General features: G+C 35.8%; 1 protein-coding gene across 3 annotated transcripts; it reads right to left on the reverse strand.

The window, feature by feature from the left end:
• Positions 1-20,376: 20,376 nt before the first annotated feature.
• LOC113298190 (twinkle homolog protein, chloroplastic/mitochondrial-like) lies at positions 20,377-24,507 on the reverse strand. Of its 3 annotated transcripts, none has more exons than XR_003334067.1 (11): positions 24,002-24,507; positions 23,836-23,893; positions 23,566-23,754; positions 22,984-23,073; positions 22,333-22,413; positions 22,000-22,065; positions 21,792-21,908; positions 21,225-21,701; positions 21,053-21,138; positions 20,892-20,952; positions 20,377-20,775 (listed from the first exon to the last, which is right to left on the reverse strand). XR_003334067.1 is itself a non-coding variant. In XM_026546879.1 (11 exons), exons 1-11 carry the CDS (start codon positions 24,403-24,405, stop codon positions 20,692-20,694), a joined length of 1,284 nt encoding a protein of 427 aa, XP_026402664.1. In that variant the 5' UTR covers positions 24,406-24,507; the 3' UTR covers positions 20,377-20,691. The 3 variants fall into 3 exon arrangements, 1 of the variants encoding a protein (XP_026402664.1); XM_026546879.1 differs by having other exon boundaries at positions 21,225-21,272; XR_003334068.1 differs by lacking the exons at positions 20,377-20,775; positions 20,892-20,952 and having other exon boundaries at positions 21,051-21,138; positions 21,225-21,272; positions 21,383-21,701.
• Positions 24,508-26,256: the final 1,749 nt, after the last annotated feature.

Raw genomic sequence — 26,256 nt, forward strand, 5'->3', positions numbered from 1 at the left:
TTGTGATGGGCGAGTTGGGATAACGAGTGCTTGTTGATAGGGTGTTGATAGGTTTTGAAAATGTATAAATCAAGCCTTCAACAAACACATGCAACAAAGTAACCAAAATTAAAAGATAATCAAATAAAAGTCTAAGAGTAATCTTTAAAAAAAAACATGTTTTAGAGCTATATTTTTTTGATATTACTTTTGGACTTTTCGTTGAGTACTTTTTGTTTTGATTTTGATTACTTTGTTGCAGGTGTTTGTTTATAAAATTTTCGGTCGCCTAATCACCGATGATATAATAATTGTTCATAAAGTTTTTCGCATTATGAAAACCTCAAAAAAGGTGAATTTGCTTTAAAATTTGATCTTTTAAAAGTTGTTACTCGAGTCGAATGATCCTTCTTAGAAAAGATCCTTAATTTTTTAGTTTTAATAATGGTTTCCTGATTATACCATTGTTACTACTACTTCCTTTCAGTCTTGCTTAATGGGGATTCTGGAAATCTTTTAGAATTGAAAGAGGGTTAAGATAGGGTGATCTCCTGTCACTCCATTTCGTACATGGAGATCTTATCTGATTTTTTGTTTAGCTGAACGTGGCAAAAAAATCAATGAAATTAAGGTTTCAAAAGATTTCCCTTCCGTGTTACATTTTTTCTTTGCGGAAGGATGCTTTTTGATCACAAAAGCGGGTATTCCTGAAGTTAAGAATTTGATGGATATTCTTCACATATATATTTGTTGAAATGTCTGGTCAAATGCTTAATATACAAAAATCTGGAATTTACTTTTATTCCAAGCTTCATAATAAGTACTGTAGAATTATTAGTAGGATTCCAATATTAAACAAATTTTTAAAAATTGTTAGTATTTAAGCAGTTTTTTGTTTTTCGACAAAAATAAAACAAACAATTTTGAGCATCGCTTAACAGATGTTACGCTTCTCTGCAAGGTTGCAAAACTAAATTGCTCTTTCATGTTGGCAAAACAATTTTGATTAAATTTATCCTTAGTTTTCCCAATTTTTCAAATATGATGCCTTGTATTTCCTAAAAAGGCACTAGATAAGTTGATAAGCTTCAAAGGGACTTGTGGGACAAAGATGAAGCCTTTAAAGAAATTTACACTAAGTTTTGGAATAATATTTGCACTAGGAAAGAATTGGGTGGTATAGGAATAAGAAATCCACATAAACAAACTTTTTCCTTTTAACAAAATTTGCTTAGAGACTCTTAAAAAATTCAAACCAGCTTCCGCCGTAATCCTAAAACATGAGTATTTTCGTAACTCAAATCCTTTATGACACTCTGGTGCATCCTGCATATTCTGATTTTACAGTTTTTATTTCCTTCTTAGGTGAATGGGTTGGGTCTCCTTTTCCTTATACCTCGAGTATTGATGCTTATAAAGGTATTACCTCGGTGACCCAGGAGTGTATGAAGATAATGGAGGTTGATGTCGCTGGTGTTGCTCCTTCTGAGAAAAGATCCCACATTTATCCGGAGGTCCGGAAAGATATGTGAAACATGAATAAGAAAGTTGTCATTCCTAATTAAACTGAAGTACATGCTATCCCTCAAGGAAAAACTAGAGGTTGCGATTTTTTATTTTTATTTTGCGTTGCTTCAGAGCGTTTTCATGATACCGTAGGTCCCGCATAACAGGGACAAGAGCTTCAAAGTCCATACTTTTTGTCAGCGCGTGGTTTTTCCTCTCGCTTATTCTTGTATTTTGGAGTCTTTTATTGTTTTTGGTTACCATACATATGCATTAGGGTTTTTTACAATTAAATGAAATTTTGAGTCGTTTGTATCATTGTTTTTATTATCTCCGGACATGAAGGTTTTTCTCACAGGGATACTTTTTGCAAAATTTTAAATATATTCGTTTCTGGACATTAAGGTTTGTCATATAGAGATATTTAGTGCGAAATGTTATCTCCGGAATGAAGGTTTGTCAAATGAAGATACTTATTCCCAAAAATTTATTTGATCCGTCTCTAGACATAAATGTATGTCATAGAGAGATACTTAATAACGCAGATGCATACCATCTCTTGTTTTTTTTTGAAAATTTAATTCTTTCAAGGGAATTCTGGTGTTATTGTTGGGATTAAATGAAATGATTGTTTGTCGAACGCAATGTAGTATTTCAAGTCAATATTGTTTGGCAGAGTTTGGTGGAGCTGCTAATGAATGCATCAAAATCCTACTGGGGAAATGTAGTGTAGTAGTTGACACAACGAACAAAATCATTTTACTTTCGGTAGTCTTGTTTTGCAAATTGCTTTTTCTCATATACGGTTTTGCTCGACAAACTTTTTCTGTCAGAAACCTATTTGTTGTCGTTCTGAAATCGTGAGAGGAAGTTTTGGAAAAATTTGGCTGAAATTCTTTTGAAAAGATTTTCAAATACCGAATTATTTACTTATTTTGTAATTTTTTCTTTCTTTTTTGAAAGTTGCGTTGGAATCATGATGCCGCATGAGCTGGATACAACTAAAAATTGGATTGAATATGCTACAATAATGTAAGCGAAATAAGGCTCATGCGATGATTATGAAAAAATGTAACTTATGTGATAATCAAGAGAAAATGTGACTGATACAGTGGTTAAGAGAAAATATGACTTATCTTGTTTTGTGGGGGTTGAGGACTCCACTGTCCTGCTGTGCGGATCTTGTTGTCAAGGCTAATGTGTGGTGTCCTCTGGTGAAGTGCGTGGGCTAGTTTAGTGAAGAGATACTGGTTTATTTGACGGTTGGTTTTCTAACGATGACCTGACTTTACGTGTCGAACTGAGAGCATCACCAAATGGAGCTTGTGTATCGCTGAGTTGTTCCTTCCTAGTGGATTACTTCTAGACTTTGCTGATGAGAACTCAAATTCGCATCATGAACTATTAAAGTTGCAAACTGGAGCTTTTGCATTTCAGAACAATTTTTCTGCTAGTGAGTTTTAAGCGGATCTGGATAATGAAAAATAAAAATTTCTTACTTAGTCCTCCAAATATCCGGACTTCTATGAGTAATAACATAAGCATATTCTAAGTGTAAGTTCGATCACTTTTTTTGAAAAGAAATTAATTACTTACGAAAATAATAGTTTGCGACAGGTAAACCTATATATGATCTCCTTAATCGAGGCAACACACGCTAATATCAGCTTTCAAAGTGATGCCAAGCAATACACGTGTTGATATGCTTAATGATCATACTTGCGTGTGTTGGGATTATTCTGGTTAAATTTTAAAGGTTCTAGTCTTCTAGAGTACTCATATTCATGGACTTGCGCCTGGCGCCTACTATATACTCATCATTGCTTTAAAGATACATATGGAATATAATATTCACGGTTATCAATACTAAGAATTACATTATGCAGAGTAGACCAAAGGAAGAATTGAGCGTTACATGATACATATGTGACACAAATCCTTATATAAGGGAGTGAGGCTTGGTTGAGCATTTCTCAAGAAAACAACCGGTTGTAACAAACTTCAACAGAAAAACTAACATATGGATTGCATATAATGGTTCCTTTTTTTATTTATTTTTTATTTATTTTTTATTTTTGACACATGACATATAATGGTGTTTTTACTGTGTTAAATATGTGTTGGATAATTTCAGTTGACGTCGTTTGCTGCTATCACGGAAGGTCCCAAGGTTTTTCCAAAATTGTGTAACATTTCAATGAAGCTAAATTCGGTTCTTAGTTCGAATTATTTTGGATATTAATGACAAATTGTAACCGAAAATCAGTTAGGAGGCATAATCAAATGGTCCAAAATTATGTCTTTTCACCAATAGACAACTAACTCGATCTGACTGCCGCATTTAGAACTTGTTCAGACACAACCGTTCGTCTGTCCCATGCGAAGAGGTGCACAAAAAAGATATAAATCCCAAGTATGTATCCAGTATTCTTCACCAATTTTTTTTTACCATTAGCATTCTAGAGTACGAAGACTTTTGTTCTTCATCTTGTGTTCACCTTCTTCCGAAGTATTCAAGTGATGTGCTACTTCGAAAGGTAACCGTCGTATCCTAGGAAACCTTCACCATTAACTATTCAACATATGTAAACATGGTGAATTTCTTTTTAAGGAAAGAGTGATCCTCGCCTCAGTTTATTGGGTTTGATTTTTGTTTCTTCACCGCCTTTCTTTTACTGTTATCTTATTTCTATGTGTTAAATATTACATACAAAGAGAATAGGCTGAAGAAACTATTTAGGTACCCTAACGACATAGCATGATAGATACATTGCATGAAAGTGTTGAATGATTTTGATCTTAAATCCTTAATTCCTCTTATGGTACTATTTTAACAGGTTAAATCATTAATTTATAGATTAATGGATAACCTTGTCTTGGACAATCATTATGAATGATCTGTAGATAAAGTAACTTAGATATTTCTTAGACGTTTGTCATATATGAAACATACAACAACCATTTTGATCCAACTAATTAAAATTTGTTAGGAATATTAAAATGTGGGGGTCTAACAACCACACCCAACAATTCGTTTGGCAATCTGAGAGGACTTACTCCAATACACTTTCTAGAGAATCAACTAGACAGTTAGACTCAATCTAGAATAAAGTATATCAAAGAGTTTAATATCTCTAACTCTTAATTCAATCCGCAATCAGCAAATAGAAATCTGAGACCCCAGTTGAATAAGAGGAGTAACTTGAACGGTACCAAAGACCAATGTTCAAGTGTCAATCAATATAAATCAACAACCCAAGGTTGGATATTCTAATTGATTGATATTAATGCACAACCTGTGATATTTAAATTATATAACAAAATATAATGCGGAAAAAAAATAACACAAACACCAGAATTTTGTTTACGAGGAAACCGTAAATGCAGAAAAACCCCGGGACCTAGTCCAGATTGAACACCATAATGTATTAAGCCGCTACAGACACTAGCCTACTACCAATTAACTTCGGAATGGATTGTAATTGAACCCTAATCGATCTCACACTGATTCAAGGTACAGTTGCGCTCCTTACGTCTCTGATCCCACCAGGATACTACACTTGATTTCCTTAGCTGATCTCACCCACAACTAAGAGTTGCTACGACCCAAAGTCGAAGACTTGATAGACAAATTTGTCTCACATATAAAAGTCTATAGGATTGAATAAATCTGTCTTCCGCAGAAATACCCAAGAGTTTTTGTTCCGTCTTTTGATAAATCAAGGTGAACAAGAACCAATTGATAAACCGGACTTATATTACCGAATAACAGCCTAGTATTATCAATCACCTCACAATAAACTTAATCGACTAGCGAAACAAGTTATTGCGGAATCACAAATGATGAGACGAAGTTTGTTTGTGATTACTTTTCTATCTTGCCTATCGGAGACGAGCCAATCATTTCAATTTCACTCAACACGATAGAAACAACAAGATCAGATCACGCAACTACAAAGATAATAGTTGGGTCTAGCTTCACAATCCCAATGAATTCTTCAAGTCGTTAACCTACAGGGTCTCGAGAAGAAACCTAAGGTTAAAGGATAATCGACTCTAGTTATGCAACTAGTAACACACATGAGGTGTGGGGATTAGTTTTCCCAGTTGCTAGAGTTCTCCTTTATATAGTTTTCAAATCAGGGTTGGAAATCCAAGTTACCTTGGTAACAAAGCATTCAATATTCACCGTTAGATGAAAAACCCGATTCAACCAAGCTAATATCTTTCAACCGTTAGATCAAACTTAGCTTGTTACACACAAACGAAATGTACCCTCGTTTAGGTTTATGTGACCGTACCTAAACGTGTACACCAGGTTGGTTCACAAATAGTTAACCGAGGTTAGCCATATGATTACTCTCATATCAACCTTATTCATCTTAACCATAACTAGTTCAAATGACTCAAATGAAACTAGTTAAAGAGTTGTTCAATTGTTTAGAAAACACAATTGAGACCAAATCAATTTGATTCACTTGACTCAATCATGGACATTATAGCCACGGTTTGCAAATATTACATTACTTATGATTTAAATGTTTAAGTCCATGAACTGACCGATTTAACAAAGTAACCAGATTAAGTATGCATGCGGGTATGCGTACTTAAGCAACCGGATTATGAGTTTGTTAAGTTTCCAAACTCAGCAGAAATTTTCGAACCAAGGTGACTAGTTTCGGAGTTTGTAATTCCCAAACTCAGCATTGTAATTCCCAAACTCAGCAGATATTTTCGGTTCGAAAACTTCCGCCAGTATGCGTACGGGTACGCATACTTAACATGTCTCCTTCACCAATTTCGTATACACACATATGCATACTCTTGGCTTCCGGTTTATGGATTTATACACTAATGTGCCAACACACTATATATGCTTATATCCAAAGATGGTTACATCATCAACTCTTTATTTCAATCATTGAAACGTTCTTCTATAATGTCAATAGCCGTTTTCACACACTATTAGCATCAAAGTAATTTTCAAGATATTGAAATAATCATTATCGAAACATTCCAAGCCTACATCAAATGATTGTATCACACAAACCATGTAAGATGTTACTCGACAAGTTTCTCATGATATAAGATGAACTTGGTCGAAGCGAAAATTTACCAACACATATTTCGAGAAATATGTAAGCGAGATATGCTCAACTCGAAATCTCAAATGTGTATAGAGAAAACTATATCTTAACACGACTTATGTATCAATATAGGAGATAGTATAAATAAACTTTCCAAGTGATAGATGAGTTCAAGTCTCCACTTACCTTTTGTCGATGAAGTTCCACAAGCTCCCCTTAGTAGTTCTTCGTCTTCAAGAGATGAACGTCGAGAGATCTAAGCTCATCTACACTATCTATGTCCTAGTCCGAGACATCTATAAATAGGCTAGAAATCAAGACTTATAGTTTTGATCACTAACATTGACAAACATGCTTGAGATAGCAACGCATGCGAGTTCGACCGAGCAATGCTCTAACACGTGTTATGGGAATAAATATTGATGGAGAGATCAACTAAGTACTCCGGAACTTTGGACGCAAAGTCGGGAAGGTACCTAAAATTTTCTTGAAAAATGAGATACATGTATGGCCATAGTATGTATATGCATATTATAATTAAATATAATGTTCGATCAAAGAGATATTTGGGAAAAGCACATAATTTATGATATTATGTTACGTCTTGAGAATACAATGACGACATATATAATATCATTAGGCAATTGCTCTCAAATGTGCGCACTCGAAAATAAATAGTATTTTAAATGGTATGACATCGACTTACGAATTCTAGAGAGCTTATAATTGCTTTATCAAGGGGAATATGTCTTATAGCCTAACTGAAGAATTAGTTGCAGCGGTAACCCAATGTAGGGGATTGGAGATCCTATGGTTTAGGTTCAAAAGGGATAACTAATTTGGGAATTATTCGCCAGAAAAACATTGAAAGAGAATTTTTTTTCTATCCCAATCCTATGATGAGAGTCAGTGTTACCTGTAACGAGAAAGGATAGGAATTTCTTTTAATAATTATTATGGCTCTAAATTCATTTAAACGGAATATAGCAGGATACTTCTAACAAGTGATTCACCTATATCGGTATGAAATGGTGCCGCTTCTATAAGAACTACAAGGTTATATACTCTAAAGCACTCATGAACAACCGGGTATGTTCAAGGCCGAAATGGACACAACCGAGAACAAAATATGAAAGGAAATAAACTGTGTGATGCAACCGAAATGTACATTATACCGTTGAATAGTTCAAGATTTCGCGTTCACTAATCAACTTGTACACCCGGTAGATATTCACTATGGAAGATTCAAAGCCAAAATCTATCTCCCCCAAAACAGTGATGTTCCGTATACGAACTCTCTAGTGCTTTCATTAGGGTTTAGTATGAAACTTTCTTAATCCATCTCTTTAGGACAATTTGCATTCATTGTGGGGGATTGTTGGATATGAATGACAATTTATAACCGAAAAACATTTATGAAACTTAATCAAACGGTCCAAAGTTATGTCTTTTCATCAATAGATACCTGACTCGATCTGACGACAGGGTTTAAATCTTGTTCACACACAACCTTTGGTCAATAGACGTCTGTCCCATATGGAGAGGTGCAAAAAATATATAAATCCCAAGTTCTTATATATTTTTCTTCACCGAAAATTTGCACCATTGGCATTCTAGAGTACATACATTTTTGTTCTTCATCTTGCATACGCCTGCTTTCCAAGTATTCAAGTGTTGTGTTATTCCGAAAGGTAACCGTTGTATCCTGGGAAACCTTGACCATTAGTTGTTCATCATATGTATAGGGGTGAATTGCGTTTTAAGGAAATAGCAATCCTCGTCTCGGTTTATTGAGTTTGATTTCTGTTTCTTCATCATCTTTCTTTTATTGTTATCTTATTGCTATGTGATAAATAGTACTTACAAATAAAATAAGATGAAGAAACTATTTAGGTACCCTAACGGCATAGCTGCATGAAAGTGTTGAATGATTTTGATCTTAAATCCTTAATTTCTCTTATAGGATTGTTCTATAGGTTAAATCATGTATTGAGTTTGTTTGAAATTGACTTCACCGTGTACAAATTAGGAAGATAATTATGCACATAACATGTTTGTTTTATTGCAATTTAATTAATTTTTTTTTATACTAAAGAAGCTTTATTGATTAATTATTATTAAAAATTACATAATCTTCCTCTATCCATTTAACAATGTTAGAAGGATAGTTATCATTATAACAAAAAGATATTACTTCTTCTCTAGCCTTTTTTGCTAGACTATGAGCAACATTATTTCCTAACCTATGAACTGACTTACAAAATCATAGACTATTATTTAAAAATTATTCTTTAATAGAAATAAGAAGGTTATGATTGAACCAGTGAACTTGTAATTTATCACTATTCGGTGATTTCACAACATTTTCACAATCCAGTTCAAACACAACTTGTTTATAATCCAGTGACTTCATCCATTCCACCGCCAACAACATAGCTTTACATTCCAAATTTTCATCTCCAAATTTAGCATCCACAGTCCCCTCTATTGTTCTTCCTTTAACTCTTAAACATTTCCCTGCACAATCACGAATAATTAGTCCAATGGAACCTTTTCCTGTATCAGATATGTAAGAAGCATCCATATTGATCTTAAGATATCATTTGGCAGGGGGACACCAATCCTTTAACAGTATATTTATAATAGTTGTATACGTAGTGGAAGCTATAGATATATTGCATTGATTAACCAAACTCTGAATTCTAGCTACCTTAGCATGAGCATTTGGTTTTGAATTTTGAAAAACCAGATTGCACATGTCCTTCCTGTTAGAGTATTGCTCGGTCGAACTCGCATGCGTTGCTATCTCAAGCATGTTTGTCAATGTTAGTGATCAAAACTATAAGTCTTGATTTCTAGTCTACTATATCTAAGTTCTCGGATTATGATAGAAAGTGTAGTTGAGCTCAAGAACTCCATGGAAATCATCATACAAGACGAAGGACTACTCAAGGAACCGGTGGATCTTCATCGAATAAAAGGTATGTGGAGAATTGAACTTATCTATCACTCAAAAATCTATTTATCTTCTATCTAGAGATAAAATTCGTTTTACTATATAGACTTAGATTATACACATTTGCTATTTCGAGCCGAGTTTATCTCTCCTATCTATTTCTCGAAATATGTGTTGGTAAGCTTTCGCTTTAACCAAGTTCATCTTTACCTAGTGATGAAAGTCATGACAAGTTTCAATCACTTTGAAAATTGCTTACTTTGACGAAAAATAGTTTGTGAATAACAACTATGGAATATCAACGTCCTCTAAGAATGTTTCAATGATTGAAATGAGAGTTTAGATTATATAACCATTAGAGGATATAAGCATGGTTGTGGAAACACATATATGTATAAGTCCTTATACCTTGAACCGAAGTTTGTGAACTTTGTTGATCAAGAGAATCGGCATGGTGGCGTGAGCCAAGACCGCGAACTGGCGGAAGTTCTCGTCCCGAGAAATTCTGCTGGAGTTTGTGAACTCCGTCCGAGAACTTAATTCCGCGAACCCAGTCCGCTAACTTGAGTAGGTTATATCTAAAAAGATGTTTGTAAACTTATTATTATATAAACTAAGGAATGCAAATTGCAAACCGTGGCTATATAGTTCATGAACCGATTCGAGTGAATCAAATCGTTTCCTTGCAATTGAACAACTCTCTAACTAGTTCATTTGAGTGACTTGAACTAGTTATGGTGAAGAAGAATATGGTTGATATGAAAGTGATCATATGGCTAACCATTTGGTTGACTATTGTTAAACCAACAAATGTACAAGTTTGGGTACGGTTAACAAGCCTAGAAATGTGCATTTAATTTGTGCGTAACAAGCTAGTTTTCAATCTAACGGTTGAAAGATATTAGCTTGAATCTAATCAGGTTTTCATCTAACGGTGAATATTGAATGCTTTGTTACCAAGCTAACATTGATTGCAAACCCTGATTTGAAAGATATACAAGGGAGAACTCTAGCAACTGGGAAACCTAATCCCAACACCTTCTGTGTGATACTAGTTGTGCTAAGCTAGAGTCGATTCTCCTTTAACCTTTGGTTTCTTCTTCTAAACCACGTTAACGACTTAAAGACTTCATTGGGATTGTGAAGCCAGACCGATACTACTTTCTCGTAGTTGTGTGATCTGATCTTGTTGTTTCTATCGTACGAGTATAATTGTAATAATTGGCTTAAGATTGATATCTCCGATAGGCAAGATATAAAAGTAATCACAAACACTTCGTCTCATCGTTTGTGATTCCAAAATATTTTTTTTCGCTGCGTCGATTAGGATTATTGCGAGGTGATTGATAATACTAGGCTGTTCTTCGGGAATATAAGTCTGGTTTATCAATTGGTTCATGTTCACCTTGATTTATCAAAAGACGGAACAAAACTCGTAGGTATATTCGTGGGAGACGTATTTATCTATTATTATAGACTTTTCTGTGTGATACAGATGTGTTTATTAAAGTCTTCGACATTGGGTCGTAGCAACTCTTAGTTGTGGGTGAGATCAGCTAAGGGAATCAAGTACGTAGTATCCTGCTGGTATCAGAGATATAGGAGCATAACTGTACCTTGAATCAGTGTGAGATTGATTGGGGTTCAACTACAGTCCAGACCGAAGTTAATTTGGAGTAGGCTAGTGTCTGTAGCGGCTTAATACAGTGTGTGTTCAATCTGGACTAGGTCCCGGAGTTTTTCTGCATTTGCGGCTTCCTCGTTAACAAAATTCTGGTGTCTTTGTTATTTCTTTTCCGCATTATATTTTGTTATATAATTGAAATATCACAGGTTGTGCGTTGTTCAATCAATTAGAATATCCGACCTTTTGGTTGTTGATTTAAATTGATTGACACTTGGATATTGGTCTTTGGTACCATCCAAGTTATCTCTCTAGTATTTGATAAAGACTCGCAAATTTCTATTTTCTTGAGTATATATCAAATCGAGAGATTGAGATATAAACTCTTTGATATACTTTTTATCTAGATTGAGTCTGACTGTCTAGTTGATTCTCTAGAAAATATATTGGAGTTTGTCCATACAGATTGCTAAGCGAAATATTGGGTGTGGTTATTGTACCCCCGCTTTTTCACTTCCACATATATTATACTGTGCACATTAACCTGCATACATGACTTTCAAAAATGTGTTCATGAGAATTATGATTCAGATTGTTATTGTGAAGCCAACTAACAACCCAATCATGAAAAAAAATATGAGCTTGTAAAATGTTAGCACTATTAATACCAATAACAAGCCATGTTGATCTAGCATAATCACATTCACAGAACAAATGATCAATAGTTTCCAAGTCATGATTACAAAAACAACAATGCAAATCAATTTCAGTCTTATATTCTGGCTCTAATAGGAACTATGTGTTTTAAACATTTCCAAACGAAAAGGTGGACTCTTTGTGGAACTTTAATTTTCCAAAGATGTTTCCAAACATCTCTAAGTATTATATCGCCACCGATAGCATTATTCACATAGTCAGTATATAAAGTATTATATGCACTTTTAACAGAGAATTTTTCCATATTTATCTGGCTTCAATATCAGATGATCCTCGCCAGTAGCCGGCCCATGCATATTCAATATAGCAAGAGCAGTATCATGATTAAAAAAGGATATAATAAGATCATAATTCCAAATTCTAGTGTCTGGTATGAAAAGATCACAAACAAGATTAAAGGAAACAATGCTAGAAAGTCTCATGACTGGGACAGGTGGACTATCTAAACTTATAATCCAATTATCTAGACAAATGTTAATTTTTGTGCCACACCTAACAGTCAATATAGAATATTTTTGGACTATCTCTAATCCAGTATAGATAATTCTCCATAACCAAGAGCAGTCATCTTTCATTTTATCCAAATGCAATAAACTACCACTTTTACCATATTTTGCTTTAACTATTTGTATGCATAAAAAATTATCCTCAGTACAAACTTTCCAGGCCATTTTAGTGAGAAGAGAAGTATTGAAAACTTCAAGATTCCTAAAACCTAGACCATCTAAAGCTTTAGGTATACTAAGTTTGTTCCATCCTATTAAGCAGAGACCTCTGCTGTGTTGATGACCCCACCAAAACTGCCTTTGAATAGTATCCATATGATCTAATAGAGTCTTAGGAATTTTAAAACTGCGCATTTGATGAGTAGGTAATAAATTCAGAACATGTTTGACCAATGTAGATCTGCCTGATTGGTTAACAGTTTTTCCTTTCCAATTTTTAAGCTTAGAACCAAAAGAATGAATTATTGGATTAAAGGCTTTTGTCTTGTTCCTACCTATCAAGAGAGTGACTCCTAGATATTCATCAATGTCTAGCATTTCATTCATTTTTAATTCTGTAGCTAAAGTATGTCTAGCACTAGGACTGATATTGTGACTAAAATAGACACTAGATTTCTCAACATTAAGCATTTGACCAGAAACAACACCAAATTGATTTATAACATTCATTACACTAGCAATATTGTATATCAGCCTTCACAAAAATTAGAATATCATCAGCAAACATAAGGCGAGTGATACCTGGAGCATTTCTAGCTGCCTTAACACCTGAAATTAAGTGATTAGTTTCAGCTTGTAATAGAAGTCTAGAAAGATTTTCCATACAGATAATAAAAAAATAAGGGTATAACGGATCCCCTTGTCTAAGACCCCTAATAGGAGTGAAACTATCAGTAGGCGTTCCATTTAAGAGAACAAAAATTTCAGTTGTAGAAATACATTGTTCTATATAGCTACATAATTTCTCATTAAAACCAAACTTCTTCAAAAATTTCCTAGTAAAAAATGCCACTCAATTCTATCAAAAGCCTTAGAAAGATCAAGTTTTAAGGTCATTGTACCACTATAACCCTCTTTATGTTTCATGGTATGGATCATCTCATGGGCAACAATAATGTTGTCATGAGTAGCTCTCCCTGGCACAAAAGCTGCCTGGTAAGGTGAGGTGTTTCAAGTGTGGTTTTATCATATCTGCTATGATCTTAGATATCACTTTATAGATGGTATTCCACAGGCCTAAAGTGAACAGGCTTTGAAAGATTATCGGTATTAGGAATCAATGAAAGATAAATTTTATTAAAATTAGTAGGCATATAACCAGTATCAAAGAAGTTTTGAACAACAACATCATTACCCACAATGTCCCAATTGGACTGATAAAATCTAGCTTGGAAACCATCTGGACCCGGAGAACTCTAGGCAGACGTGTTTTTTATAGTTCTAAAAATTTCCTCTCTAACAGGAATTTAATTACTTAATTTCTTCCATACTTGTAAGGAATGAGCATGTACTGTATGTGTAATTTCGAGGTTAATGGATAACCTTGTCGAGATTTCTTAGATGTTTGTCATATATTAAACATAAAAAACCGTTTTGACCCAGCTAGTTAAAATTTGTTAGGAATGTAAACTAGTTTGCTTCGATTTATGTATGTATGTAGTAACTATGTTGTAACCAACAAATTCTAAAAGATGTGATCTTTCTCGATAGCTACCATTGATGTTATTGGAGGTATCTGTTGGCGATGAACATATACCCTTGTAGATGCAAATCCCCTTCAGAAAGCATCCGCGGAATTCTCACTTTGTTCTCGGTTAAATTAAGGGGTACAAACTCTGGGTTCAGTTACGTTGTTAAAGGGTTTCATTGTATCCTGAAAGGATCATTTGACATACTCATCTGTAATTGATTGACTGGGAGGGTCGAAATAATTGTCTAAAAAAAATCTTTACAAAACCTTGAATTCAGAAACAATTATATTAGAGTTTCTTCTCTTTTAGCTCAATTTTTTCAAACTAATCGAACAAGTTCCCTGATTCATCACGAGAAAACAGTTCCAAATATTTGTTGCTAACTAAAAGACATTTCCCCCTCTTTTTTTTTTTCTTTTTCTTCCTTCCTTTTTTTTTGAATGGAAAAATCTAGCTAATACTTATTTTTAGCTAAGTCATAATATTAAAGCCGAAAACAGTAATTACAAATAATTACCAGGGACCCTAAGATCCCAGACCCTTTAGAGAACTAAAGGGCAGACAAAATCTAGCTAATACACACTAGGTTCATGGGGTTTATGCATTAGATAATGACGGCCCATAACAGCAGAGCAAACAATATCGACTTGCAAGTATATATGTATGATATGAATGTTTCTCAAGGTGTCAAAAGAAATGAGTTTAAAAAGAATGCATAAACAAACAAATTGTTGGCTGGCATGTCAACTACGGCGTTGTCAAATTTGAGAACAACTATGTTTCTGCGTTTCCACTATCAGCTGTGCAGTGCTTGATTCTTCTATCCGATGGAACCCCCCTCATTTTCAATAAATGAACGCATCTTTTGTTTAATTTTAAAAGAATCTCTCCAATAAGTAAACAATCACGACCTTAGTCAGAAAACTGGTACACTACAACACATAATTGATCGAATCGAAACCCTACCTTATTTTAAGTTTTAGAGATTCAACTCTTCTAAAACTTTTTTGTTTTTGAAGTCGAGAAAGAACCGTAACTCATACTACATGCATACTTGTTTCATAGTGGCACATCACAAGTCCAAGACTCCCAACTAAACCAAATAGACGGCATAGTTGACTTCACTTCTCCATCTCTTTGAAGGACAGATATTCTTCTAGGGTCTGGTTAGGAGTTGATATTGGTCCTATTTGATGAGTCAAGTAGGTTCATCCACTTGGTTCCAAGTTATACAAATTCCATCCATGTTAAGCCAAACAAGCTTGAATTAGTGTGAGGTTTTCTCTATTTTGTAGTGTGACAAGGTTAGAAACTAGTCATGAGCTACGGGTGATGATGGGTCACATTTCCTCGACTCTTCTCCCTTCACTATCAATAGTTCCCTTCATGAAAATGAAATCTTAAAAATGAGACAAATTTGACTAGATAAATTATAGTCAAACTTAATTGTGATAATCGAATTTCTTTGAAATCTCTCGAGAACAATTTGTATTTTAAACTTAATTGTGATCAATTTCTTCAAGATTGCCCTGAAAATATGGGGGCTTCGTTTTTTGTTTTCAAGTATAAAACACTATAATACTTTGTGTTTTTGTTTGATTTTGCGATCGAAAGAAAGTCGTATGCTGATGGCATCCTTGTAACAAAAATAATCCACAGGAAAGAAATTGAAGTTTTAGAATGAAATTTGATCATCTAAGCAACAAAATTTTTCTTTAGCAGTGTAAGTTAAAAAGACAACTAGGTAGACCACGAAATTGTTTGTTGAAAAATCAGGCCTGATTCCGATGCTTTTCTTTTTACCATTACATCATGGCAAGAAAATCTTTCAAAACTACTACATACACAAGTTATACCTGTCGTACACATTATAAACAGTTATTTTGTCATCTAAAGTTTAAGTGTCTTTTTTTTTTCAATCTCCCATCGATGTCTATACAGAGGTAATACTTGCATCTTAGAGTCGTCATGATTAGCAGAGCAAGCAAACAGAACTAAATGACATTATAGTCGGGCATGATAATTTTACCCATACACATCACTTAAGAAGGTCATCTGTTTTAGAGGTAAAACCTGCATATGCAGTATCTGCACAATTTCTGCACTGCGAAATAGTTTTAGACTTCTAGGACACTTGACTTTCAATGAGCTGATATTCTACGGTTAAAGCATGATGCACTGTCAATGTGTCTGGACTGCAGATGTTCTTTCCCCTTTAGAAGAAGGTGTTCTTGAGGCCGCTTGTTTTGTTAAAGTTAACTTCAGTGACCCATGTTATTTCATTATTGGCCAAAATACTCTTTATAAAATCGGCTAGGCTGGTAAGAATATTTCGAATATGAAAAAGAAAAATTTATAAAAAAAGATATAAACCCTATATATAAGTTCAAGATGTCCAACCTAGCCGATTATAATTTTCCGACCAACAACTCCAACGGCCTCCTTTGCGAGGATGAGGCTTCTGAGAGATCTGCTCCAATTCATCGCCATCTTATTTGTCCTTGCAGCATCAGCAGGACTGTTAGTAGTAAACAGTAAAAAAAAAACAATCATTTAAATGCGGAGAAGTACCAACATCAAGAACAATAATATAAGCACTTATGAGCCTGTTTGGTTCATAATTCAAAAAATGTTAATATATTTATCTAAGTTCTAAATGATGAATTGGCAGTGATGATATTATGTCATCTATGCCATTTCTTATCGTGTGCAACAGCTCGATCAAAAAGATCTTCCCTACTGAGTTGCTTAGGCCCCAAAAGTTGAAATGGTACTCGTCGTGATCGAGATTTTAACAAGACATCCTGCAGTATTAAGGAGTTGGAAGACTATGACACTATGATCTAAAATAGTAGTAATGAGATAGAGAAGAAGATACGCAATGGATCCAAATATTATGACAATGGTGATGTCGCCACCAAATTCTGCTTATTCTCTTCTAATAATAAAACTACTACTACTACTTACCACTATGGCGTCCTTTTCACAGTAGAAACTCTACCCAGGTGCAAAATAAAAATTCTGAGTTTTTTATAACAACAGAAATAGCTCCTCGCCGTAGATACTATGAAGAAATGGGAGATGGACACTTACAAAAAATTTATAGATATAACTTTATGCAATCCAAGTAACTTTGACGGTTGGTCTGCCAGCAGTTTATAAACTATACTACTTCATTGAATACATGATTTAACAACCTGAATACCTATTAAAGCTTATAAGTACTAGACAAATAATGGAGTGACGTTATTGAACATATGCTCGGGAGATTATTTTCTGCAGGTACTTATAGTTACTTCAGCTTGTGTATATCAATTAAATTAATACAACAAACGAAAAGTAGCTTTTAGGGCTAATTATCTCTTAAGAAAATAATAAGATTAGAACAGCAATATATATGCCTGCCACCCACAAACTTAAGTACCAGAGACTTGTTATGCATACACCTTTCGGTAAGGAACATAAATACACATGTTTTAGAAACAAACACATGAGATACTGAAGGCACGGCGAACAGGATACTCCTAAGACAACATTCTTTTGCCACATGGCCATGGAACCACGGTGACGAAATAGAAGGGGTTCAACTATAAGCTTTCCTAGTTATTACCCCCCAAGATAATGAATTGTCAGAATTTCAACTTTGAAAAGAACCGTAGAACACCCGAATGACGTTTTACACAAAACACCATGTTTACCCTAAAATGAATTATCAACTAAATTCCCTCATAACCAAATCACATTCCATCGAGGCCTTGTAGTAAATAATTTGTGGTTCCACCTATGAGCAAGAGGAAGCAATTCCTAAGACAACAATTCCTTTGACGCACAGCAACAAAACAGAAGGGGTTCAAGCATATGCTTTCCTGCATTCCCCAAGATAATCAATGTTGACAAGAGATAATGAACACCCCTGTGATGCTTTTTAACACATCACCATATGCACCCTAAAAATGGAAAATCAACTGCACTGCCTTCGAACTAAATTTACATTTTCATTAATCCCCAAAATTAGAAATTTCTACAAAGTAATTCACAGTGACCACACAAAAAACCAACTATGGTCTTGTGTTTTCTCATTTCCAATTCATTTGGTTTGTTTGAAACTGACCCAAAGCATGAATCTGCACAAACTAACACTAACCCTTATTTCAACAACAAAATACTCAATCAATTGGTATATTTCGATAACCGAATCAAACATAAAATGCTGAAATACCAATCCCAACAATTAGAAATAATTCAGCAAAATAGATTAAATCAAGAAAAGAAAAAAAAACAGAATTCAAATGGGAAAGATTAGAGAAACATACCTGATCTGAGCTGTTGCAAGTATGATGGAATGCTAGGGTTCTCCTTCAGATTGATGAATAGAGAGAAACTAGGGTTTTGAGAAGGAAGGAAGGAGGTTTAACTCTAATAGTGCACACACACAAGATGATCATTCATTGTTCATTTTCACAAATAAGAATTTACCCGTAATCGAGATTGTCAAGCCAGGGATCTAAGTTATTAAGGGTCAGAGTCACCTCAACTCCAAGGGCAGCCTAAAGCACCCCCGACCCGAAGAAAATATTGAGAGGCGAGATTCAAATTTCAGTATAAATTTCCTTCCAAGCAAAGCTTGCACTTGCACTTGCACTTGCACCGATATTGCGAGCGCCAGTAACGTTGGCATCACCAAGCGCCAACGTCTGCGTGGCTAGCACCAGCCATTTTGGCAACGAAAAACCAAAAATGTTAGAGGGCGCCGGTAATTGGCGCTCCTTATCGCAATGCCAAAGTTGCCAACGCTGATAATGGCATCAAAAAAATCATTCTTAGCTTATCTCAACGAAAATTAATCGAGTCAAGACCACTTGGTCAAGCAGTTCAGCCAAGTCTCAGTATAACGATTAATTAATTAGATTGACGAGGGTTTAATGAGACTAGCAAGTCTCTTGTAGAGTCTGATGACTTCGCGAGTTGAGTAATGTTAGTACTAGCTCTTAGAACAAGGGCTATGGAGATTGAGAATCTCTTTCAAAATGAAAGAGTTGATCAAATTTGATCAAATTAGATCATCCTATGAATAGAAGGTAACACCCTTTCACCCAAACTCAATCAGGTTCTCGTTCGATCGAAAGAGTACATGAAAGTCTACCCTATACGGCTAACCATTTTCCGTTTGAAATAAATATTGGAAAAACGGCAAACTGTTTGCTGTTTGGTAAATCTATGAGTTCATACGGCGTACTTTCAGCCGTATGAGGGTTAATTTCGTGTAGAAACTTGTTTCACATGAAAAGGAGATAGTAAGGGTACGGTAATATACAACTAAGCCTATTTGAATAATACTAGGTCGCATTTAATAACCCTTGATTTTTTATGTAAGCTAACCGTGTCCAATCATCTCGTACTAAACCACAACATAAGCATACAGAGTAAACACAGTAGTATTGCTTGTGAAAATCTCTTTATGCAAACGGCAAATTTTGCGCCGTATAGTGTGTCTATCTCCTCTATCCCATGGTAAGATATTCACTCAATCACCTAGTCTCTAGCTCGTTTTGAAAGGGATAGAGTGTTAAAGCACCCTATCCCATAGCCCTTGCTCTTATATCAAGTCTCGACAAGTTTGAGTGAGCCTTGAGCTCTGATGATATGATGGCATCAATTGGCATCAGTGGTTAGTGAGATTAGCATATGATGCCTCTGCTAGTAGGTGATGCATACGTTGGCATCTGAATGAGCTAGGCCCTCATGATCAGAATTAGCACTTCACGGCATCATGAAAGGTTAGGGAGGAGTTGACATCACCTTGCTGATGATGCAAGTTCGTGGCATTACTCATGGCAACACTTTGTTGGTGATGCAAGCTCATGGTCTGCTGGTGATGCAAATCCATGGCATCACCTAACAAACATCCCAGATAAACAACCCCAAACCGTCTTCTGGCAAAACTTTTTCTAGTGAAAAACAGTAACTTGACCTTGTGGCATTTAAAAACAATGGACAGTCCAGGGCAGCAAGGTGGAGAAGGGACAATACGTTCGCTTTTTAGGTTTGACCTGGCAACATCCTACGATTACACAACGGAGAACATCATCCACTATGAGCCTATAAACTGCCACGAGAGGACTTCGGGGTACATCTTATTAACCCTACATCAGATACCGAGGACGGTATCCGCACAAAGAAGGCAAGAAGGGAGGATAACGAAAGATCATTTCACCACATTGATACCAAGTGAAAAAGTCAGGAAATAACTTAAATATTAAATTAATATAGATGCAAGCAACGCAAGGTTTCCTCTTTTGTGGACTGATAATGAAACCACAAACCCATGCAATAGCATGCAAGATTAGCTTAAATAAAATCCTATACGACACAAACTCTATGTTTTTCTCAATCGACCGTCAGTTAAGATTAATAGCTCTCTATACATGTGTTGTATGCCAAAAATGATGTTTAAGTTACACCTGATCTAGTTATGTACGAGGTTGCCAAACCTAGTTACAGTCCCCCAACCATAAACCTACATTGTGTAATGGACAGTATAAACAACAATACCAGTATATGCCACAACAACGCAGTCAGATGAGATCCAATTTACAAGGATCATGGGAGGGTGTTGGTATTCCTATCATGACTCTATTTTCTCTTTTGGATAGAATTCAGCTTGTTCAATCATTTCCTTCAGTGCATGTGGTCCTAAAAACATAAGCACCTGCCAGAATGACTCAAGAAATTATCACTGTGTCAAACAAGAGGGCAAATCCTGCCGCTGCAATACCATTGAGTTAAAATATTCTTAATGAAAGGTTGTAGAGGTTCAAACCAAACCTCATTTGCATCTTTACAAACATCGCCACTAATCTTCTTTGGCCATCTGACTCGCCAACACCTGTAATCCACCAAAGTATAATGATACTCTGTACCCAAGAAAAATTATACTCATAACTTGTCAACTATCATTATTACAATTGAAAGATGATTTGGTAAACCTTTCTCTTCCAAGACGAAGTGCAAGTTCTTCCGCTAAGGCTTGGCCAGGTTGATCTGCATCGGTTGCAAGAATAATACGAGATGCCTAATGGGATTCAAAATTACAAGGCCCACATAAGGTTCATAACAACACATGTACAAATTGAATAGAATTTGTTCAATGGTACAAACCTTTCCAAAGTATTCTTTGCAGTTCCACAAGTACTGATAGTATTTGTCCTAGTTTGAAAAGAAAACACAACAAGAGCATTAGACCACCACACTCAAGCTAGCATGAAGAAGCAAAATTTATTAGACATCTGCAAACGAGGGAAGCCTGTGTTCCTTACACCTGGGGAGTTCCTTGAGCTGAAATCATACTTTGTACCAATGCTAGACATGTATGTAGAAACTTGAACCCCATTTTGACCTTTGTACTACGAGCTTTTCCTTACTACTAGAATGGAAACACTAGCACATTTCATCTTACACCCTTTACACCGGATTGTTGTGCACGCACTCAGACCATCATTAAGTTAACCCTAACAACAGAAAGAAAACAGTGTGCTGTTCCCAGCAAGTTTTCTCCAGAGTTCTTTCAGTCATTGAAGAAAGGACTTAATAAATCAACATAGCAGAAAATCGCATATGAAGGTTTGAAAGGGATACCTAAGTGTGGCCAATTCCCAACATGATAAAGGTCACCATGTTAATCAGATAAACTGATTAGAATAAGAATTACGTAAGCTCAAAACTAACCTCATTTTCAGGAGGTAACTCTTTATTGGAAACCTTGGAAGGTGCCCCATTAGGAACACTGACACAATTAAGAATTCCAGCTTCCTCCATTGAAAGCTTATCAATTTCACCCTCAACCTGCAAATAATAAACATAAATCAGATACAGAAAAGGATAATGGTATTACAAAACTGCAGCTACATACTATATTAAAGTTGACTGTGCTTACAATTATAATATCAGTGGCACCTTTTATATCATCGACTCCATACAGTATTTTCTCAGTATCCTTCTCCTGGTAATAAACAGAACTGGAACTTCACAAGACTGACAAGAAGAAGAGGCAAATACTGTGCTCATAAACCTCAGTGAATTTGCATCCATCAAAGAAATGAACTCATGTTGATCATGATTTACCACCGACAGTGTAAAATTAACAAAAAGATTCTTAGAGAAGAAATCAATGTACACCATCTGACCCAACTGGCGATACATTCAACAACTATACAAGTACATGCATTATGTGTTATTTTAAACTAAGAGTAGGGTTCGTCATAAGAACCTGCCAAAAGTGTTTGTTAATATCTCGATATTTGCAGCTAACAAGCACTCCATTTCGTTTATAGGTAAAAGCAATTGCAGCCTGTAAATTTCACAAAGAAACAGTAATTAGACGTCTCAAAACAAAAGAAAACATCCCACCATTGAAAGGTGAAGAAAGAAAATCAGTATTCTGTACTTATCAGGAAGTGCAATAGAAGTGCATCCATCAGACGATTCACAATAACTAAACCAGTTGAAATGATAACTTCATTTCTATACAAAGAGTCAGAATCTGGCTACTTTTCATCAAATCTTGGTGCTCGAAGATACCTTCCCTCATACAAAACAAGTTTATAACTGTCCAACTAGGCCGTAAAGGTCATCTAGCAAAACCAAGAATTGTGAACATCTAGGTCTAAGGATCTTGTTTCTTTAGATATAAAGTCAAAAGAGGCATGGTTTATAATAGGCATCTCATACACACCATTGATTAATGAGTTGCATTTCCAGATCAAGTTAGTCTATTTAAATGGCAGGTTCATCAATCATGTCAACTCTTTTAGAATCACGCATGACCAGCCCTTAACCACAATTTCCCATCAAACAGAAGAAAACCAACTCAAATTTCTAGTAATCAAAGTAATTCACAACGGCTAATAGTTATGCCAACCTCGATACCAGATTTTTGCATTTTTTGCATGACGGCATTCCTCCGGAGAGTTTCTCCAGATATCATTCTCTCTGCAAAGTAGGCAATTAGCTGTGAAAACAAGGAAAGGAAAGCAGTCAGTAAATCATTCCCCGGTGAGTGAAAAGGAGACAAAGAAGAATGGAGGAATCTGCTGCTCTAATTTTGCAACCCATAGTGAGTGATAGATCACTAAATGGTGATTTACATAAATCTAGAGTTGCCACTAATTAGTAAACATGCATGATGCATCGTAATCATAATGAAAACAAACGAAATTCGACAACACTGCATAATATCAGCTATAATTTGCACATAACACAAACTAACAAAGTGAAGTTACAACTCAAACCAAACAGTTGATGGAAAGAATTGATGAGATTGTTATTTAACAGTAAGACAGGCAAAGTCAGTAATGCCATAATCCTAGTTAAAAGTTTTCAGTCAGTTTGATATGACTTAACTCCAGATTTCATACTGTAACATACCCTGGACGTCAATACACCAAAATTAGTAGATACCTTACACTGATCAGTAACTAGTTTGAAACTACAAAAATGTTACCTCCTTGCATAATGGTTCGAGTCCAATGCTCTCCTCCGTGATAACTCTCTTGGTTTTACTCTTTTCAATATGGAAAATCTTGCCAGAGGATGCCGCATTTGCAAATCTGTCTGCCATAACAGCTCTCTTGGTGTAACTTTTCTCATGATGGGAAATCATGTCAGACGATCCGAAGACATTTTCAAAGCCCTACAACAGATTGTGTCTCGTCAATATTGCTTATGTCCAATTAAAATAAGCCAAGACAGTTTTACATGAAACTCAAAACACCTTAATTGTGCCTCTTGATCCACATTTTCCCCTGAAGCAGTTCCACACTGCAGTATTGCTACAACACCCAGTAAACACAAGAAACCATATCACTTAAAAAGACATACTTGTTGACCAAAGCAGTAAGGGAATGGAGGTGAAAAAGAAAAAAGTAATTACAAATTACCAATCAGGTGTGATGAAAAGAGATAGTGATTTCTCCTTGGATTTCCCACCCTGACACTCATGGCACCTCAAATGAGTGTACTGGCCAGGTTTGCAAGAAGGTGAAGAAATCCCTAGCTGCTCTAATTTTTGCATCAAAGCTGCCAATCTATTAACTACATCTACATTCCCACTAGATTGCTGTTCACTGGCCTTACAAGAAGTATAAAACCCAGATTTTTGGTGCCAGAAATGGGGATAAATGGAAATTGGTTTTGGTGAAAGATGATAATAATGATGTTGCTGTACTAGTAGATTAAATTGGATGATTGGTAACAGGGAATTAGCTGTATATCTAATGAAATACTTCGAGGATGAGGACAGAAGAGAGTGTAGTGGACGATGGTGCGACTGATGAAGAATCATTTGATAGTGGTGGTGAGGGAAGTAGGAAGAAGATTTTACTTTGGAATCTATATTATCTGTGGGTTTTTTTAAAGTTGGGGTTTATCTCTTTGTTTTTCTCTTCTAAAGTGTTACTTTCTTAACAGGCGAGTGGCTGCACACCGCAAGGGTTTTGTCTTTGTAGTTTGCACCACCTCAAGGGTTTTGACTTTGTAGTTTGCACCACCTTGCGCTAGCTTGTAATCAACTGTGTTAGTGGTATGCATCTTTTGGTGCGAGTTCCACGAGGGATTGGCGCCATGCCACCACCGAAAACCGAAAATAAAGCCTTTTTGTCCCAAGCAAGTTGGGTAGGCTCGAGATGAACGCTAAGACCCCAAGCAAGTTGGGATTGGGGTAGGCTCGAGATGAACGCTAAGACTCCAAGCAAGTTGGGATTTTGGTAGGCCAGAGATGAACGTTAAGATGGACCAAGTGGTCGGCGTACCTCACTCTTTTCGTCAAGACCCATCGAAGTATGGTATCACCCTAAACGATCTTTTTATTGGTTCATCTCATGAGTACATAGCAGATTTTACGCCGGCTTGGCAGCATTGACACAACCCACTTCTTTTATTCTAGCTGAGATACATGTTGTGCAGCTGATACACGGGCGGAGCGAAAATTCTTGGCGCTTTTTGCGTCGGGTTCGTTTTGGTATAGGGAGTGGAGTTACCAATATGATGGGCTTACGTATTCACGATCACCACGGTGGGCACATCTACTTTATCCCTGTCCGGGATGCGGAGCTAATGGGGAATCCCACTTGCATTCTTGATAGGATGGTTTTGTTAGAGCATTGCTCGGTCGAACTCACAAGTGTTGATATCTCAAACTTGTTGTCAAATTTAGTTATCAAAACTATATCTTGATTTTTAGTCTACAATTAGTTAAGTCTCGGACTAGGATAGAAATGTAGTTGAGAAACAGTGGATCACGGCAGTCATCATTGCGTTCTACCGTTTGAAGGCGAAGATCAACCGAAGCTTTTGGAGAACTTCATCAACAAAAGGTAAATGAAGACTGAACCAACTATTTCTCAAGTTATACCCACTTTTCTAATCATTGAGACGATGTCGCATAACTAATTAGACTATTATGCATATACAAGAGTTTCGAGTCAAGTTATCTTGATAATTAGTTCTCAAAATATAATGACTAAGCTTAATGAATATTTGTTCATACTTGATAAATTTCGGTTAAGGACAATTTATTGTGCGCGATCAAAATCATGATTCAAGTTTCATCATTCGAAAATAGCCTGAAACAGTGATATGTGTCATTGATGTTATTAGGGAATGTTTCAGATTGATTTAGAGAGAAATATATAACTAATATAGATTCAGATATAAGACAGTGTTATCAGTCTCACAAACTGGGAAAACTGTTAGAGGTCTGAAGCGTATTACATGTATTCGTACACGTAGCGGAGTAGTTATATATCGACTTGCAGATTTGTGGCACACATATACTTACGCACATCATGTAAAAATCTGTTTGACTCGTGAACCGCAACGGTACGCATACTCGTATGCAAACCGTTAAGGAACTACGGTCACGGAACCGAGTTAGTATCCAAACCGGTACATGTACCAAAATAGTTATGTGTTCCGGAACTCGGTTGTGCATCCAAACCGGTACGCAAACCAAAATAATTATGTGGACTTCGGAACCGGTGATAATCTTAAGGCATCCATACTGGTACGCATACCTAAATAATTCTATGAACTCCGGAACTTGGTTTGGCTTGTTAGATTAAAAACCGGTACACGTACTCTGACTGATCTGAGTCACGAACGACTATGGTATTTGTACTTTGTGCATCTACTAACC

This window comes from Papaver somniferum, chromosome 7, assembly GCF_003573695.1.
Source record: "Papaver somniferum cultivar HN1 chromosome 7, ASM357369v1, whole genome shotgun sequence".
In the NCBI taxonomy this organism is placed as follows: domain Eukaryota; kingdom Viridiplantae; phylum Streptophyta; class Magnoliopsida; order Ranunculales; family Papaveraceae; genus Papaver; species Papaver somniferum.

Coding starts and splice junctions, on each gene's coding strand:
- LOC113298190 (XM_026546879.1), bottom strand. CDS start 24,405: ATGATTCTTCATCAGTCGCACCATCGTCCACTACACTCTCTTCTGTCC. Junction 23,074..23,565: donor TCGAACCATTATGCAAGGAG/GTAACATTTTTG, acceptor TTGTTTTCACAG/CTAATTGCCTACTTTGCAGA. Junction 20,953..21,052: donor CTTCGTCTTGGAAGAGAAAG/GTTTACCAAATC, acceptor GGTGGATTACAG/GTGTTGGCGAGTCAGATGGC.